Source organism: Hyperolius riggenbachi, chromosome 10 (genome assembly GCF_040937935.1).
Source record: "Hyperolius riggenbachi isolate aHypRig1 chromosome 10, aHypRig1.pri, whole genome shotgun sequence".
NCBI classification, from domain to species: Eukaryota; Metazoa; Chordata; class Amphibia; order Anura; family Hyperoliidae; genus Hyperolius; species Hyperolius riggenbachi.
The window spans coordinates 228,654,478-228,670,107 of NC_090655.1; the positions used below are offsets into that span (position 1 = coordinate 228,654,478).

The window sequence follows — 15,630 nt, forward strand, 5'->3', positions numbered from 1 at the left end:
TTCCATGGTAACATCTACTCAGCCAAGCAGCTGCCACGCCTCGTTTTTTTTTTTTTTAGTCACAAAAGCGGCACCATTTGTGTGGGCTGAACTGCGCTCTGTCCAATCACGGACAGCTGCACACAGCGCCATGAAGCCTGTGGGTGCTGCTCACACAGAATCTGTCATTAGTGGGTGGCAGCACGTTATACAGCCATAGTGCAGGCAGCCAGAACCCGTCTGTGGCAGCCATTTTTCATGTGGTGGAATTTGAGGCGTCAGACCTCAAAATGGCCGCCAGAGTTTGCCTGTTGACAAATCTTTTTTGACTTAAGTATTCCTTTAAAGGCAGCATGCTGCTACATAAATCATTACAGTTCCTTAAAAGTCAACTAATATCGAAGCAGGACTGCGGTAATTATCCGATCTGCAGATGCGGTCTCTGTGCTCTGCATTCTGGTGCAAGCACAACATGGGGTAACATTTCATACTGTAAGGCAGGGCAGTCATAGCTCCTTCATATACAAGACATTTTCAAGTCTCCCAAGAGCCCAGCATGGGGCACTGTCTTACATGCATTCTATTTCATGTATTAACTCTTAGGAGGAAGAAAGGGCAAAGTTATTGGGGGAAGGGTGCATGTACAAAGAAGGGGTGGAGTAGCATCTGGAGGGAGGTCATGTGCAATGAAGGGGTGGTGTAGTGTCTGGAGGGAGGTGCAATGAAGGGGCGGAGTAGTGTCTGGGGGGGAAGCATTGTGTATTTTTTAATAATACTTTGCACTGTAGCCACTGGAACTTGAAAACATTTAGAAATGGCCTTGTAGCCCTTTCCTGACTTGTGAGCAGCCACAATGCGCATCTGCAGGTCCTCACTGAGCTCCTTTGTCTGAGGGCCCGTTTCCACTTGTGCGGTGGAAATCGCCACGGTAAAAATTTGCATGCGGATGCGAATTTCGCATGTGGGTGTATGCAAATTTTCATGCAAATTTGCATGGATGACGATGTATGCGAATTTAACCATGGCAGTGCCTGTGTGCTTTTCCATTGATTCCATGCGAATTTGCATGAAAATTCGCATACCAAAACCGCATGCGAATTCCCTATTAAATACATTGTATGCGAATCGCATAGTGGTATGCGAATTCTGATGGCTCTGCCGTGCAGATTTTTCTGCACAGGAAAACGCTCAGAAATTCTGACAAGTGGAAACAGTCCCATCCACTTGTATTGTCTATGCGAATCTGCCCTGAGCCATGACTGTCCACAAACCAACTGCAGAGAGCTGCTATTTTTCACCTGTTGAGTTTATTAAAACAGCTGTTACCAATTAATCATGGTAATTAGGATGCTTTAGAACAGCTTGGACTATTTGGAATGGTATAGGACTTTGGATTTTACCACAGACTGTGACAGTTTGTGAAGGGTATGAATAATTTTAGACTGGACACTTTTTGCTCAAATGTAAATAAAAACTGAGAATTTTTTCCCCCCGCAATAATGCCTCTTGTACATCGTCTTATTATCTTTTGGGAGACACCTATGTCATTTCCCGTCAAAAAATTACTTGCTGGTTGAATAAAAGTAACTTTAAGTCAAAATTTGCCAGGGGTATATAAATTACTTATGGGCAGCACTGTAGATAGCTAGTATAGTTGCCCCCAGTGTAGGTAGCCAATATTGTTGCCCCCTGTATAGGTAGCCAGTATAGATGCCCCAATAAAGGTAGCTAGTATAGTTGCCCTCAGTATATGTAGTATAATTACCCCAGTATAGGTAGCTTGTATAGTTGCCCCCAGTATAGTTGTCCCGGTATATGTAGCTAGTATAGTTGTCCCCAGTATAGGCATTAAGTTGCCCCAGTATAGGTAGCTAGTATAGTTTCCCCCAGTATAGGTATTATATTTGCCCCAGTATAGATAGCTAGTATAGTTGCCCCCAGTATAGGTGGCTTGTATAGTTGCCCCTAGAATAGGTAGTCAGTATAGTTGTCCTGGTACCCTTTTTTAAAATCCGAATTGATCTGGATACCCAGATCTCCGGATTCGAATTGGATATCTGAATCCGAACTTTTTGGTATCCAAGTAAACTCGGATATCCGAACCCAATATCCTGGATATCCTGCCGGATTCGGATATCCGGATAGAAAACCGGAAGTGACCTAAAAATGGCTTAAAATGCTTCCAAAAGTCTCTTCAAATGCCAAAAACCCCTTTCGGATCTCTCTCTCTCTCTCTCTCCCTCCCCCTCCCTCCCTCCCTCCCTTCGAAAGGGATTATTTGCCATTCAAAGTGATTTGGGCTTCTGCTCGGATATCTGAAGAAACTATCCGCCCGGATTTCAGATGGGAAATCCGAGTTTGCTCAGATAGTCTATTCGGATTTTAAAAAATATCCGACTTGCTATTCAAAGTACGGATAGTGAAAAAAGTTCGGATTATCTGGGTAGTTCGGATATCCGAAATCGTGCTGAGCACCACTGGCTGTAACCAGTATAGTTAACCAGTATTGTTGCCCCCAGTATGGGTTAGCCAGTAGAGGTAGCTAGTATAGTTGCCCCCAGTAGTCTTGCTCTTTGCTGCAGCCAGTATAGTTAGCCAGTATTGTTGCCCCCAGTATAGGTTAGCCAGTATAGGTAGCTAGTATAGTTGCCCCCAGTATAGATTAGCCAGTATAGTTACAACAAGAGATAATGTCAGCGCTTCCAAATGCAGGCAGCTTTTTGCTGTAACCAGTATAGTTAGCCAGTATTGTTGCCCCCAGTTCCCCTGGGAAAAGCGCATATACGGGAAGTACTTCCTGTATATACGTCGGTACAGGGAGCCACTCTCCTGCTTCCTCTTCACAGCAGCGCTGCGGGTCACGCTGATCTGAGGTCTGTGATGAAAGCAATCAGAAGGTAAGATTAGCGGCGGCCGTGGGAAGGGAGGAAGAATGGCAGGCTGGATGCCGCTCCAGCGGACATGCCGGCTGGTTAACTAGTTTCATCTGGCGTCATGGTTGGCCCGCCTCTGCATGTACCAGCTGCATGCCTACACAGGACTAGGGGAACACGTGTGCCCGGAGTGAGGCTTTACTGTATTCAATGCACCAGCTGCATGCCTACACAGAACTAGGGGAACACGGGTGCCTGGAGTGAGGCTTTACTGTATTCCATGTACCTGTTGTGTGTCTACACAGGACTAGGGGAACATGTGTGCCCGGAGTGAGGCTTTACTGTATTCCATGTACCAGCTGCATGCCTACACAGGACTAGGGGAACACGGGTGCCTGGAGTGAGGCTTTACTGTATTCCATGTACCTGTTGTGTGTCTACACAGGACTAGGGGAACATGTGTGCCCGGAGTGAGGCTTTACTGTATTCCATGTACCTGCTGCATGCTTACACACATCTAAGGGAACACGTGTGCCCGGAGAGAGGCATTACTGTATTCCATGTACCAGCTGCATGCCTACACAGAACTAGGGGAACACGTGTGCCCAGAGTGAGGCTTTACTGTATTCCATGTACCGGCTACATGCCTACACACATCTAAGGGAACACGTGTACCCAGAGGCTTTACTATATTCTGTGTAAAAGCTGCATGCTTACACAGAACTAGGGGAACACGTGTGCCAGGAGTGAGGCTTTACTGTATCCCATGTACCAGCTGCATGCCTACACAGAACAAGGGGAACACGTGTGCCTGGAGTGAGGCTTTACTGTATTCCATGTACCAGCTGCATGCCTACACAGAACTAGGGGAACACGTGTGCCTTGAGTGAGGCTTTACTGTGATCCATGTACCAGCTGCATGCCTACACAGAACTAGGGGAACACGTGTGCCCAGAGTGAGGCTTTACTGTATTCCATGTACCAGCTGCATGCCTACACAGAACTAGGGGAACACGTGTGCCTGGAGTGAGGCTTTATTGTATTCCATGTACCAGCTGCATGCCTACACAGAACTAGGGGAACACGTGTGCCCAGAGTGAGGCTTTACTGTATTCCATGTACCCACTGCATGCCTACACAGAACTAGGGGAACACGTGTGCCTGGAGTGAGGCTTTACTGTATTCCATGTACCAGCTGCATGCCTACACAGAACTAGGGGAACACGTGTGCCTGGAGTGAGGCTTTACTGTATCCCATGTACCTGCTGCGTGCCTACACAGAACTAGGGGAACACGTGTGCCTGGAGTGAGGCTTTACTGTATTCCATGTACCAGCTGCATGCCTACACAGAACTAGGGGAACACATGTGCCCAGAGTGAGGCTTTACTGTATTCCATGTACCAGCTGTGTGCCTACACAGAACTAGGGGAACACGTGTGCCCAGAGTGAGGCTTTACTGTATTCCATGTACCAGCTGCATGCCTACACAGAACTAGGGGAACACGTGTGCCTGGAGTGAGGCTTTACTGTATCCCATGTACCAGCTGCGTGTCTACATGGAACTAGGGGAACACGTGTGCCTGGAGTGAGGCTTTACTGTATCCCATGTACCAGCTGCATGCCTACACAGAACTAGGGGAACACGTGTGCCTGGAGTGAGGCTTTACTGTATTCCATGTACCAGCTGCATGCCTACACAGAACTAGGGGAACACGTGTGCCTGGAGTGAGGCTTTACTGTATTCCATGTACCAGCTGCATGCCTACACAGAACTAGGGGAACACATGTGCCCAGAGTGAGGCTTTACTGTATTCCATGTACCAGCTGCATGCCTACACAGAACTAGGGGAACACGTGTGCCCAGAGTGAGGCTTTACTGTATTCCATGTACCAGCTGCATGCCTACACAGAACTAGGGGAACACGTGTGCCCAGAGTGAGGCTTTACTGTATTCCATGTACCTGTTGTGTGTCTACACAGGACTAGGGGAACATGTGTGCCCGGAGTGAGGCTTTACTGTATTCCATGTACCTGTTCTGTGTCTACACAGGACTAGGGGAACATGTGTGCCTAGAGTGAGGCTTTACTGTATTCCATGTACCTGTTGTGTGTTACACAGGACTAGGGGAACACGTGTGCCCAGAGTGAGGCTTTACTGTATTCCATGTACCAGCTGCATGCCTACACAGAACTAGGGGAACACGTGTGCCCAGAGTGAGGCTTTACTGTATTCCATGTACCAGCTGCATGCCTACACAGAACTAGGGGAAGACGTGTGCCTGGAGTGAGGCTTTACTGTATCCCATGTACCAGCTGCATGCCTACACAGAACTAGGGGAACATGTGTGCCTGGAGTGAGGCTTTACTGTATTCCATGTACCAGCTGCATGCCTACACAGAACTAGAGGAACACGTGTGCCTGGAGTGAGGCTTTACTGTATTCCATGTACCAGCTGCGTGTCTACACAGAACTAGGGGAACACGTGTGCCTGGAGTGAGGCTTTACTGTATTCCATGTACCAGCTGTGTGCCTACACAGAACTAGGGGAACACGTGTGCCCAGAGTGAGGCTTTACTGTATTCCATGTACCAGCTGCATGCCTACACAGAACTAGGGGAACACGTGTGCCTGGAGTGAGGCTTTACTGTATCCCATGTACCAGCTGCATGCTTACACGGAACTAGGGGAACACGTGTGCCTGGAGTGAGGCTTTACTGTATTCCATGTACCAGCTGTATGCCTACACAGAACTAGGGGAACACGTGTGCCTGGAGTGAGGCTTTACTGTATTCCATGTACCAGCTGCATGCCTACACAGAACTAGGGGAACACGTGTGCCCAGAGTGAGGCTTTACTGTATTCCATGTACCAGCTGCATGCCTACACAGAACTAGGGGAACACGTGTGCCTGGAGTGAGGCTTTACTGTATTCCATGTACCAGCTGCATGCCTACACAGAACTAGGGGAACACGTGTGCCCAGAGTGAGGCTTTACTGTATCCCATGTACCTGCTGCATGCCTACACAGAACTAGGAGAACACGTGTGCCCAGAGTGAGGCTTTACTGTATTCCATGTACCAGCTGCATGCCTACACAGAACTAGGGGAACACGTGTGCCAGGAGTGAGGCTTTACTGTATTCCATGTACCAGCTGCGTGCCTACACAGAACTAGGGGAACACGTGTGCCCAGAGTGAGGCTTTACTGTATTCCATGTACCAGCTGCATGTCTACACAGAACTAGGGGAACACGTGTGCCAGGAGTGAGGCTTTACTGTATTCCATGTACCAGCTGCGTGCCTACACAGAACTAGGGGAACGTGTGCCCAGAGCGAGGCTTTACTGTATTCAGTACAATGTAGAAGACAACAAGGCTGATGGACAAGAACCAACCCAGATTTTTTTCTGGAAAGTCTTAGTGATGAAGTAGAGGGTTTGACCTGCACAACAATTGTCCTTATAATTTATTTGGCAAAGTGTGAGAAGCAACAATACATCCAATGACTGATTGACAAATGATTTGAAATTATGGAAGTTCCCTAAGATACAGAAGTAGTCAATAAATTATAGATCCAACCAACTTTTTTGACAGGTAACCTTGGGGAGGATAGTTCAAAAGCTCTTTATTTTCATCATACAGTCCTCTTACGGGCACAATACACAAATCATTGGTATGCAACTGTACAGCTGCATCAATGGCCGTGTTTCTTCTTATGTTTATTGAGATTTTCTTTTGTTGTGTAGCCTTTCCCACATTTAGAGCATGAAAACGGACGCTCGCCTGTGTGTATTCTCTGATGTATTTGAAGAAGTCGTTTGTCACTGTAACCTTTCCCACACTCTGAACATGAAAAAGGAGGTGCACCTGTGTGAACTCTCTGGTGAATAAGAAGGTTCTGTTTGTGAAGATAATCTTTGCCACATACAGTGCAAGTAAAAGGACGCACACCCGTGTGCCTCTTCTGGTGTGTACGGAGGTGTCCTTTCTGAGTGAAACACTTCCCGCACTCTGAACATGGAAAAGGACGCTCGCCGGTGTGTTGCCTCTGGTGTATGAGGAGCTTACCCTTCTCAGGGAAACCTTTGTCACACTCTGTACACATAAATGGCATTTCACCCACGTGGGCTTGTTGGTGTCTGATGAGCTTTGATTTGTCTGAAAAGCTTTTCCCACACTCTGAACAGGGAAAAGGCCGCTCACCTGTGTGAACTCTAAGATGTCTAACAAGAAGTGACTTTTTTATGAAACCTTTACCACATTCAGGACAAGGAATAGTCTCATCACCTCTTCGTCGCGTGGCTTTTGATTTACCAGATGATTTCACAGAATAAGACTGATCCTTTGATCTCTGAAAACTGTGAAATTTTGCATAGATGCCTGCTATAACTGGAGATGATCTATCAAAAGATTCCTCTGGATCTGGTGATCTATCTTCAACCCCAAGTCTGTGATGTATAGTTCCAGGAACGGTGTTTCCTCCAGGAGAAAGTTGTGTGGTGCTATTATCTTTTGCATTATTATTTGGAGCTGAATTAAAACATCCCTGTATGGAGCTATTTATGTAGCGTCCATCTGTTGGAAAAGAATATGAGAAGCATTAAAAAAAATATTTATTTAGCTTTGCATTCAAGAGTTACAGGTATGTATGGTGATGTTTAATAGAATGGAGATGGACCTCTCAAATGGTGTACAGTATCTCCTCATTTGTTGGTACTATGATGTTATACTGAGGAATGGAGATGGGCCTTTCATATGGTGTACAGTATCTCCTCCTCATTTGTTGGTACTATGATGTTATACTGAGGAATGGAGATGGGCCTTTCATATGGTGTACAGTATCTCCTCCTCATTTGTTGGCACTATGATGTTATAATGAGGAATGGAGATGGACCTTTCTAATGGTGTACAGTATCTCCTCCTCATTTGTTGGTACTATGATGTTATACTGAGGAATGGAGATGGGCCTTTCATATGGTGTACAGTATGTCCTCCTCACTTGTTGGCACTATGATGTTATACTGAGGAATGGAGATGGGCCTTTCATATGGTGTACAGTATCTCCTCCTCATTTGTTGATACTATGATGTTATACTGAGGAATGGAGATGGACCTTTCATATGGTGTACAGTATCTCCTCCTCATTTGTTGATACTATGATGTTATACTGAGGAATGGAGATGGACCTTTCATATGGTGTACAGTATCTCCTCCTCATTTGTTGGTACTATGATGTTATACTGAGGAATGGAGATGGGCCTTTCATATGGTGTACAGTATCTCCTCCTCATTTGTTGGTACTATGATGTTATACTGAGGAAAGGAAATGGACCTTTCATATGATGTACAGTATCTCCTCCTCATTTGTTGGTGCTATGATGTTATACTAAGGAATGGAGATGGGCCTTTCATATGGTGTACAGTATCTCCTCCTCATTTGTTGGTACTATGATGTTATACTGAGGAATGGAGATGAACCTTTCATATGGTGTACAGTATCTCCTCCTCATTTGTTGGTACTATGATGTTATACTGAGGAAAGGAAATGGACCTTTCATATGGTGTACAGTATCTCCTCCTCATTTGTTGGTGCTATGATGTTATACTAAGGAATGGAGATGGGCCTTTCATATGGTGTACAGTATCTCCTCCTCATTTGTTGTTACTATGATGTTATACTGAGGAATGGAGATGGGCCTTTCATATGGTGTACAGTATCTCCTCCTCATTTGTTGGTACTATGATGTTATACTAAGGAATGGAGATGGGCCTTTCATATGGTGTACAGTATCGCCTCCTCATTTGTTGGTACTATGATGTTATAATGAGGAATGGAGATGGGCGTTTCATATGGTATACAGTATCTTCTACTCATTTGTTGGTACTATGATGTTATACTGAGGAATGGAGATGGACCTTTCATATGGTGTACAGTATCTCCTCCTCATTTGTTGGCACTATGATGTTATAATGAGGAATGGAGATGGACCTTTCTAATGGTGTACAGTATTTCCTCCTCATTTGTTGGTGCTATGATGTTATACTGAGGAATGGAGATGGACCTTTCATATGGTGTACAGTATCTCCTCCTCATTTGTTGGTACTATGATGTTATACGGAGGAATGGAGATGGACCTTTCCTATGGTGTACAGTATCTCCTCATTTGTTGGTACTATAATGTTATACTGAGGAATGGAGATGGGCCTTTCATATGGTGTACAGTATCTCCTCCTCATTTGTTGGTACTATGATGTTATACTGAGGAATGGAGATGGGCCTTTCATATGGTGTACAGTATCTCCTCCTCATTTGTTGGTACTATGATGTTATACTGAGGAATGGAGATGGGCCTTTCATATGGTGTACAGTGTCTCCTCCTCATTTGTTGGTACTATGATGTTATACTGAGGAATGGAGATGGGCCTTTCATATGGTGTACAGCATCTCCTACTCATTTGTTGGTACTATACTGTTATACTGAGGAATGGAGATGGGCCTTTCATATGGTGTACAGTATGTCCTCCTCACTTGTTGGCACTATGATGTTATACTGAGGAATGGAGATGGGCCTTTCATATGGTGTACAGTATCTCCTCCTCATTTGTTGATACTATGATGTTATACTGAGGAATGGAGATGGACCTTTCATATGGTGTACAGTATCTCCTCCTCATTTGTTGATACTATGATGTTATACTGAGGAATGGAGATGGACCTTTCATATGGTGTACAGTATCTCCTCCTCATTTGTTGGTACTATGATGTTATACTGAGGAATGGAGATGGGCCTTTCATATGGTGTACAGTATCTCCTCCTCATTTGTTGGTACTATGATGTTATACTGAGGAAAGGAAATGGACCTTTCATATGATGTACAGTATCTCCTCCTCATTTGTTGATACTATGATGTTATATTGAGGAATGGAGATGGGCCTTTCATATGGTGTACAGTATCTCCTCCTCATTTGTTGGTACTATGATGTTATACTGAGGAATGGAGATGGGCCTTTCATATGGTGTACAGTATCTCCTCCTCATTTGTTGGTACTATGATGTTATACTGAGGAATGGAGATGGACCTTCCATATGGTGTACAGTATCTCCTCCTCAGTTGTTGGTACTATGATGTTATACTGAGGAATGGAGATTTCATATGGTGTACAATATCTCCTCCTCATTTGTTGGGAACATGATGATATACTGAGGAGCACCTAACTGAACAGCAAAATTGACTGACAGTTTGAGATACTGTACACCATATGAAAGCTCCATACCTTTCATATGGTGTACAGTATCTCAAGCTATGTTAGTTGATTTTTACTGCACTTCTCCTTTACATACCTGTGCTAATATTTAAACAGCATTCTTCCTCTTTAGTTGCCCCCCTCATTTCATTCTCCTCGGAAGACTGCTGATCACTCATCACTGGTTCATCTTCTTCCTCTTTGATTGTCAACAGCAATTCACCCTCCTCCATAGAGTCCTGATCATCCCTCACATATGCATCTTCTCCCTCCTGTTTAATTGCTACTGTCAATACACCCTCCTCCATAGACTGCAGATCATCACTCACATACATCTCATCTTCTTCCTCTTTCACCTCAACTATCAAATCAATGTTTTCTTCTTGCTAAAACCAAATATTAGAAAACATTATATTTTATACATAAGCACTGCAAAGCTCTGTAGAAAACACAGTCTCACAAACTGTGGAGTGGCATATGAGTTCTAGACTCAGTTCCACCTACCTGTAAGTGGTGGGGGGTAGTCAGATCTCCCTGTGGGCAATCCAGGGTATAAAGAGGGCCTGTACATCTCTCTGGTGGGTTTCTGTTAGTAGACTTATCTGTAGGAAAAACACACACTTTCTGAATACATTGGGCTTGATTCACTAAGACAAATAGCATGACTTATCCGAGTTAACACGCCTTATCAGAGATAACACGCCTGATCACACAATGAGCACTACGAACCCGCAGGGGCTCAGGGCAGGATGAGTGGAGCTCTTGTCATTGCCAATTAGCAGGCATAAGTTTGTAGCGCTCGCTATGCTACTCTGATGAGGCGTGTTAACTTTGATAAGGTGTGTTATTTCTGAATAGGCAGGTTATCTCAGATAAGACGTGTCATCTCTGATAAGGCATGGTAACTCGGATAAGGCATGCTATTTGTCTTAGTGAATCAAGCCCATTGTCTCTATGTGATTAACAGATGATGGGAATGTAGGTGGACCCTCCATACTGCTGTCTTCTTAACAAGAAATGAAAGCCTCCTCTTACCTGGTGATATGAGGAGTGGCTGTTTCTGCACCATAGCGTCCTTTTAGAGATCCTTGTGTGCTTCTAAGTGCCACTCCTACATAAAAAAAGAAATGGATGGCGACATCTCAACACTTTATATGAACCTAACAAACACAATGATACAGTCACCAGACATATGCAAAAGCATTCCATACTAGATCCTTTCACCAGCGATGAGGTTCCCTCCAAGTACAAAAGGGTCATTATTTTACCCACATCATATTAAAGGGGAACTGAAGTAAGAGGTATACAGAGGCTGCCATATTTATTTCCTTTTAATCAATACCAGTTGCCTGGCAGCCCTGCTGGTCTATTTCTCTGCAGTAGTGCTTGAATAACACCAGAAACAAGCATGCAGCTAGTCTTGTCAGATCTGACTTTAAAGTCGGAAACACCTGATCTGCTGCATGCTTGTTCAGGGGCTATGGCTAATAGTATTAGAGGCAGAGGATCAGCAGGGCTGCCAGGCAACCGGTATTGCTTAAAAGGAAATAAACATGGCAGCCTCCATATACCTCTCTCTTCAGTTCCCCTTTAAACCCAACCATGAGCCTGAAAATTACCCAGTCATATCAGCTGAGAATTTGTCCTGTATACAGAATCAATGATAATAATAAATAGGAACTAGGGTCACCAACCCAAATACTATAATATCCCTAAAAACAAGAAAAAGTAGTTCCTCTGAATAATAATGACAATTCAAGAGTCTAACACAACAGCAGTGCCTTAGAAAAAGTCTTGATTTGCCAACAACAAAAAATTAAAACCACAACTGTACCCCCATGGGCTTGTTGTTGGCATTGGCAAATAAAGACTTGTTCTAAGGCACTGCTGTACTGTCATACTCCTAAATTGTCATTATCTAATTATTCAGAGTAACCAGGCCCGGCCCTAGACTTTTTGCCGCCTGAGGCAAACTTTAAAGAAATCCCCCCCCCCCTCCCCCCAAGCCGTGGGCGTAAGGGGCCGCCGAGCTGGAGGGGATAACAGGCAGGAAGGGGGTATTGGGCCTAGCGGCGGGGAGGGGGGTCGGACCCCCCTTCCCTAGCCTGGGTCCCCCGTCCTCCGCTCCCCTCCAGCTTGAAAAAGTTAAGTTGCTGCAGCTGTTGTAAGAGGCACGGGCGGGGATCACTCACCTTTTCCGTGTTCCAACATGTGCTCCACTGACGTCACTTCCTGTAACGCCGTCCACTTACAATACAGTGGGCAGCGTAGCAGGAAGTAACGTCAGTGGAGCGCACGCTGAAATGCGGAAGAGGTGAGTGATCCCCGCCCATGCCTCTTACAATAGTGGCGGCAACTTAACTTTTTAAAGCTGGAGGGGAGCGGAGGGGGGACCCAGGTGAGGGAGGGGTCCGACCCCCCTCCCCGCCACTAGGCCCAATACCCCCTTCCTGCCTGCTATCCCCTTCAGCTCGGGCGGCCCCCCACACCCACGGACGGGCGGGTGCCGCCCCCCCCCCCCCCAGAAGTGCCGCCTGAGGCAAAAGTTTCACCCTGCCTTATGGACGGACTGGCCCTGAGAGTAACTACTTTTTCTTGTTTTTTGGGGAAAGTTTCCTACATCAGTTAACAAGCAGGCAAACATTTCATTCTCTCAAACCTGAAATTTACGCTGACCTCAGTATTCCCTTTTCCATTTAAATTCTGGGCCCTCAATACGGCGAGCACAAATTGCCTTGTAGGTGTGTATATCCATTGATGTTACTTGGCGATAACCAGCAATAAGTGCATTCAGCTTTTAACCTCCTTGGCGGTAACCCCGAGTCAGGCTTGGGGTGGAAAAAATAACCCAGGAAAGGTAATCCTGAGCATGACTTGGGGTAGCCGCTGAAAGGTATGCAGAGAAAGCAGCAGCGTGGTGGCTCCCTCCGGGATCCAGACGCAGGCAGCCATTCTTGCTCCGGGTGAGATCGCAGTTTGTCATCATGATGACGGACGGTGATCTCACTATAGGTGTGCAGTGCCACCTGGATGATGGAAGGAGACTAGCAGCATTGGATCACAGAGAGATGAGTAATGTGCAGGGCCTGCTGCAGATCTCTCTGCTGTGAGTCCCCCCCCCCCCCCCCTGCTTTTAGCGTCCAAAATCGTGTAAACAAATTGCACCACTTTTAGACCCTAAAACCCGGAAAAAATCCTACTGCCAGTGAGGTTAATGCAAATACATGCATTAGATTGCATTCAACTACTAATGTGATATCTGCCAGATGAGGTGGTCACTTGGAAGGGGGTGGAGTGAATTACTGGTACTTATATCTGCCTATTGTTACTTCCTCGAGGTTGAACAGTTAACATTGTGCACAAAAGTTCCTGGTGTGCATAAACCTATGTTTACGGGGTACTGGGAAGTTCAGGAAAGTAAGTGGTGCTTCCTTAAAACAGATTGGCTGATAGAATGGTAACCAACACCGGAAATCTAACTCTTCAGAAAGACTTGCTTATTAAAAATGATGAGCACTAACCCTTGCGGCCCTGGATCCGTAGAGAAATATCTACGGTCTGAGTGTTTGCTACAGATTTCCACCATGGATACTGATGGAGTGACAACAGCCATCTTCTGTACAAGACAATGAAAGGAAGGGAGTCTTTTTTTCAAAGGGCTTCAATAAATCCTTTGGCTACACCGCCACCTTAAGAGCTTCATCCTTTGCCATGTGATGTCATGTGTGCAGTTACATGCAGGTAGGAGATACATACATTTATGAAGGTGTTATCTGTTGCTAATTCCTCGAAATGTCATCACCATATGTGATGTCAAGCATGTCTCCATCACTCCGCCCTTCCCTTCTGGCTGCCCCTACCACCAGACTGTGCACTACATTACAATTTGGAAACACCAACTCTCTGCTTTACCTGCAGCTCCTTCCCATTCATTTGCACATATAATTATAACAATGTTTATGATATTTTAATTTCTGTTACTCTGAAATCTCTGAGCCCTCTGTCCTCCTATAAGAACCCCAGGATGACAGCCACTCACTATTACAAGACATTCACTTCTACCTTAAATCAAGGGTATAACTCACTTTTAAATCTTCTCCTACCTGTAGAGACACTTTTTCACAGTATCCAACCCTCATGCACTATGCCCACTGTTTGCTGGAGTACCACAAGGTCCTGTACTTGGGCTCCTTCTCTTCTTAATATACACTCATAGCTTGAGAAAACTAAAACATTCTGTTGGATTCCAGTGCCATTTCTATGCAGACGACATCCAATTCTCTCTCTCTGAACTCAGCTGCTCATCTCATTCAGCCCTCCTCCAGCTTCTCTTATGCGGTGCCTCCCATCACTCCCAATAACACAGGGAATCCAGGTAAAACTTACATATCTCACTTTGTATTCCATAACCTATCAATATTTCCAAAGCAATCTCAGTCACAATCTCTGCTCTGCATGTGAAATTCTCCTATTCTCCACCCTGATCACCTTCTATCACTCTCCAAGACTTCTCATGGGCTTCCTTCCTCCTTTGGAATTCTCTTCTGGGCCATCCTTACTCTCATGAGCTCCATTAGAAGCATGAGATTCTGACCGTCTGAGCCATTCTCTGTTCCAACAAAAACATTGTAGGATGAGAAATAGACATCAAGCCTCGACCCCAGTATTGAAATGAAAGGAGGAAAAGCACAAAATGGTAATGTGACTAGGTTCCTCATCTAAAAAGATATTTACCTGTTTGTTTTTCCTGAGGTTTTTCCTGAAGACATGGGAGAGGCACTGATAACAAGAAGAATGTGGCAAAACAGCTCACTATTTAAAGTAAAGATCTCTCAATATGAATACCTATATGGATGATGTGTGTCTCAGAAGCTACTGGTGATGGGAAGGGAAAGGGATGTTATCTGCCTTTAATCACAATATATTATTTTAATTACCTCCTCTGCTCCAGTCCCAGCAATGCTTTTCCTGTCTCTCAATCCATCTACCCGGAATTCCGATATGTGCGTTCCACAACCGCAAATGCGTTCCACTTTGTGATCAGTGTAGGACTAGCGACTGATTTTTAATCTTTATGTGCGCCATCTAGCGGTAAGTAGGAGAACTGCTCCCTAGCTAACTGTTAGTACCCACAAAGATGTTGATTGTATTGAAGGGAGATTAAAAAAAAGTCAGATGCTTAGCTCAGTCAGTAGTGAGAAGCCTCTGTATATCCAGAGGTTTCCCAGATTCACCTACAGTCCACTGTTCCAATGAAGGGTCGCTCTACAACTATTCAACAAAACCTTGTTAAATAGGTTTCCGGCCACATACGTTCCTGATCATGGACATGTGTCTCCAGTCTGAGCATACAGGAGCTACACTCTGGAGGCATAAAGCCGTACACAAGAAGTTTTGTTCTACTGGGCATGAGAGGACCTTACTCATGCATGCTCAGTCCAGGTGCGCTCTCCTATGGATGTGAACAGACAGGGTCGGAATTCTGGAAAGGCCACAAAGTCCGGTCCTTGGGTGGATGCAACACAAAGAGGC

The 15,630-nt window shown here is 45.2% G+C and overlaps 1 protein-coding gene across 2 annotated transcripts; it reads right to left on the minus strand.

Moving 5' to 3' along the window:
* Positions 1-6,388: 6,388 nt before the first annotated feature.
* Positions 6,389-15,115, minus strand: LOC137534747 (zinc finger protein 300-like). Of its 2 annotated transcripts, none has more exons than XM_068256376.1 (5): positions 15,036-15,115; positions 11,134-11,209; positions 10,603-10,700; positions 10,196-10,484; positions 6,389-7,427 (listed from the first exon to the last, which is right to left on the minus strand). In XM_068256376.1, the coding sequence occupies exons 2-5, from the start codon at positions 11,165-11,167 to the stop codon at positions 6,547-6,549; spliced, it is 1,302 nt and encodes a 433-aa protein (XP_068112477.1). In that variant the 5' UTR covers positions 11,168-11,209; positions 15,036-15,115; the 3' UTR covers positions 6,389-6,546. The 2 variants fall into 2 exon arrangements, with proteins under 2 accessions (XP_068112477.1, XP_068112478.1); XM_068256377.1 differs by lacking the exon at positions 15,036-15,115 and adding an exon at positions 14,587-14,660.
* Positions 15,116-15,630: the final 515 nt, after the last annotated feature.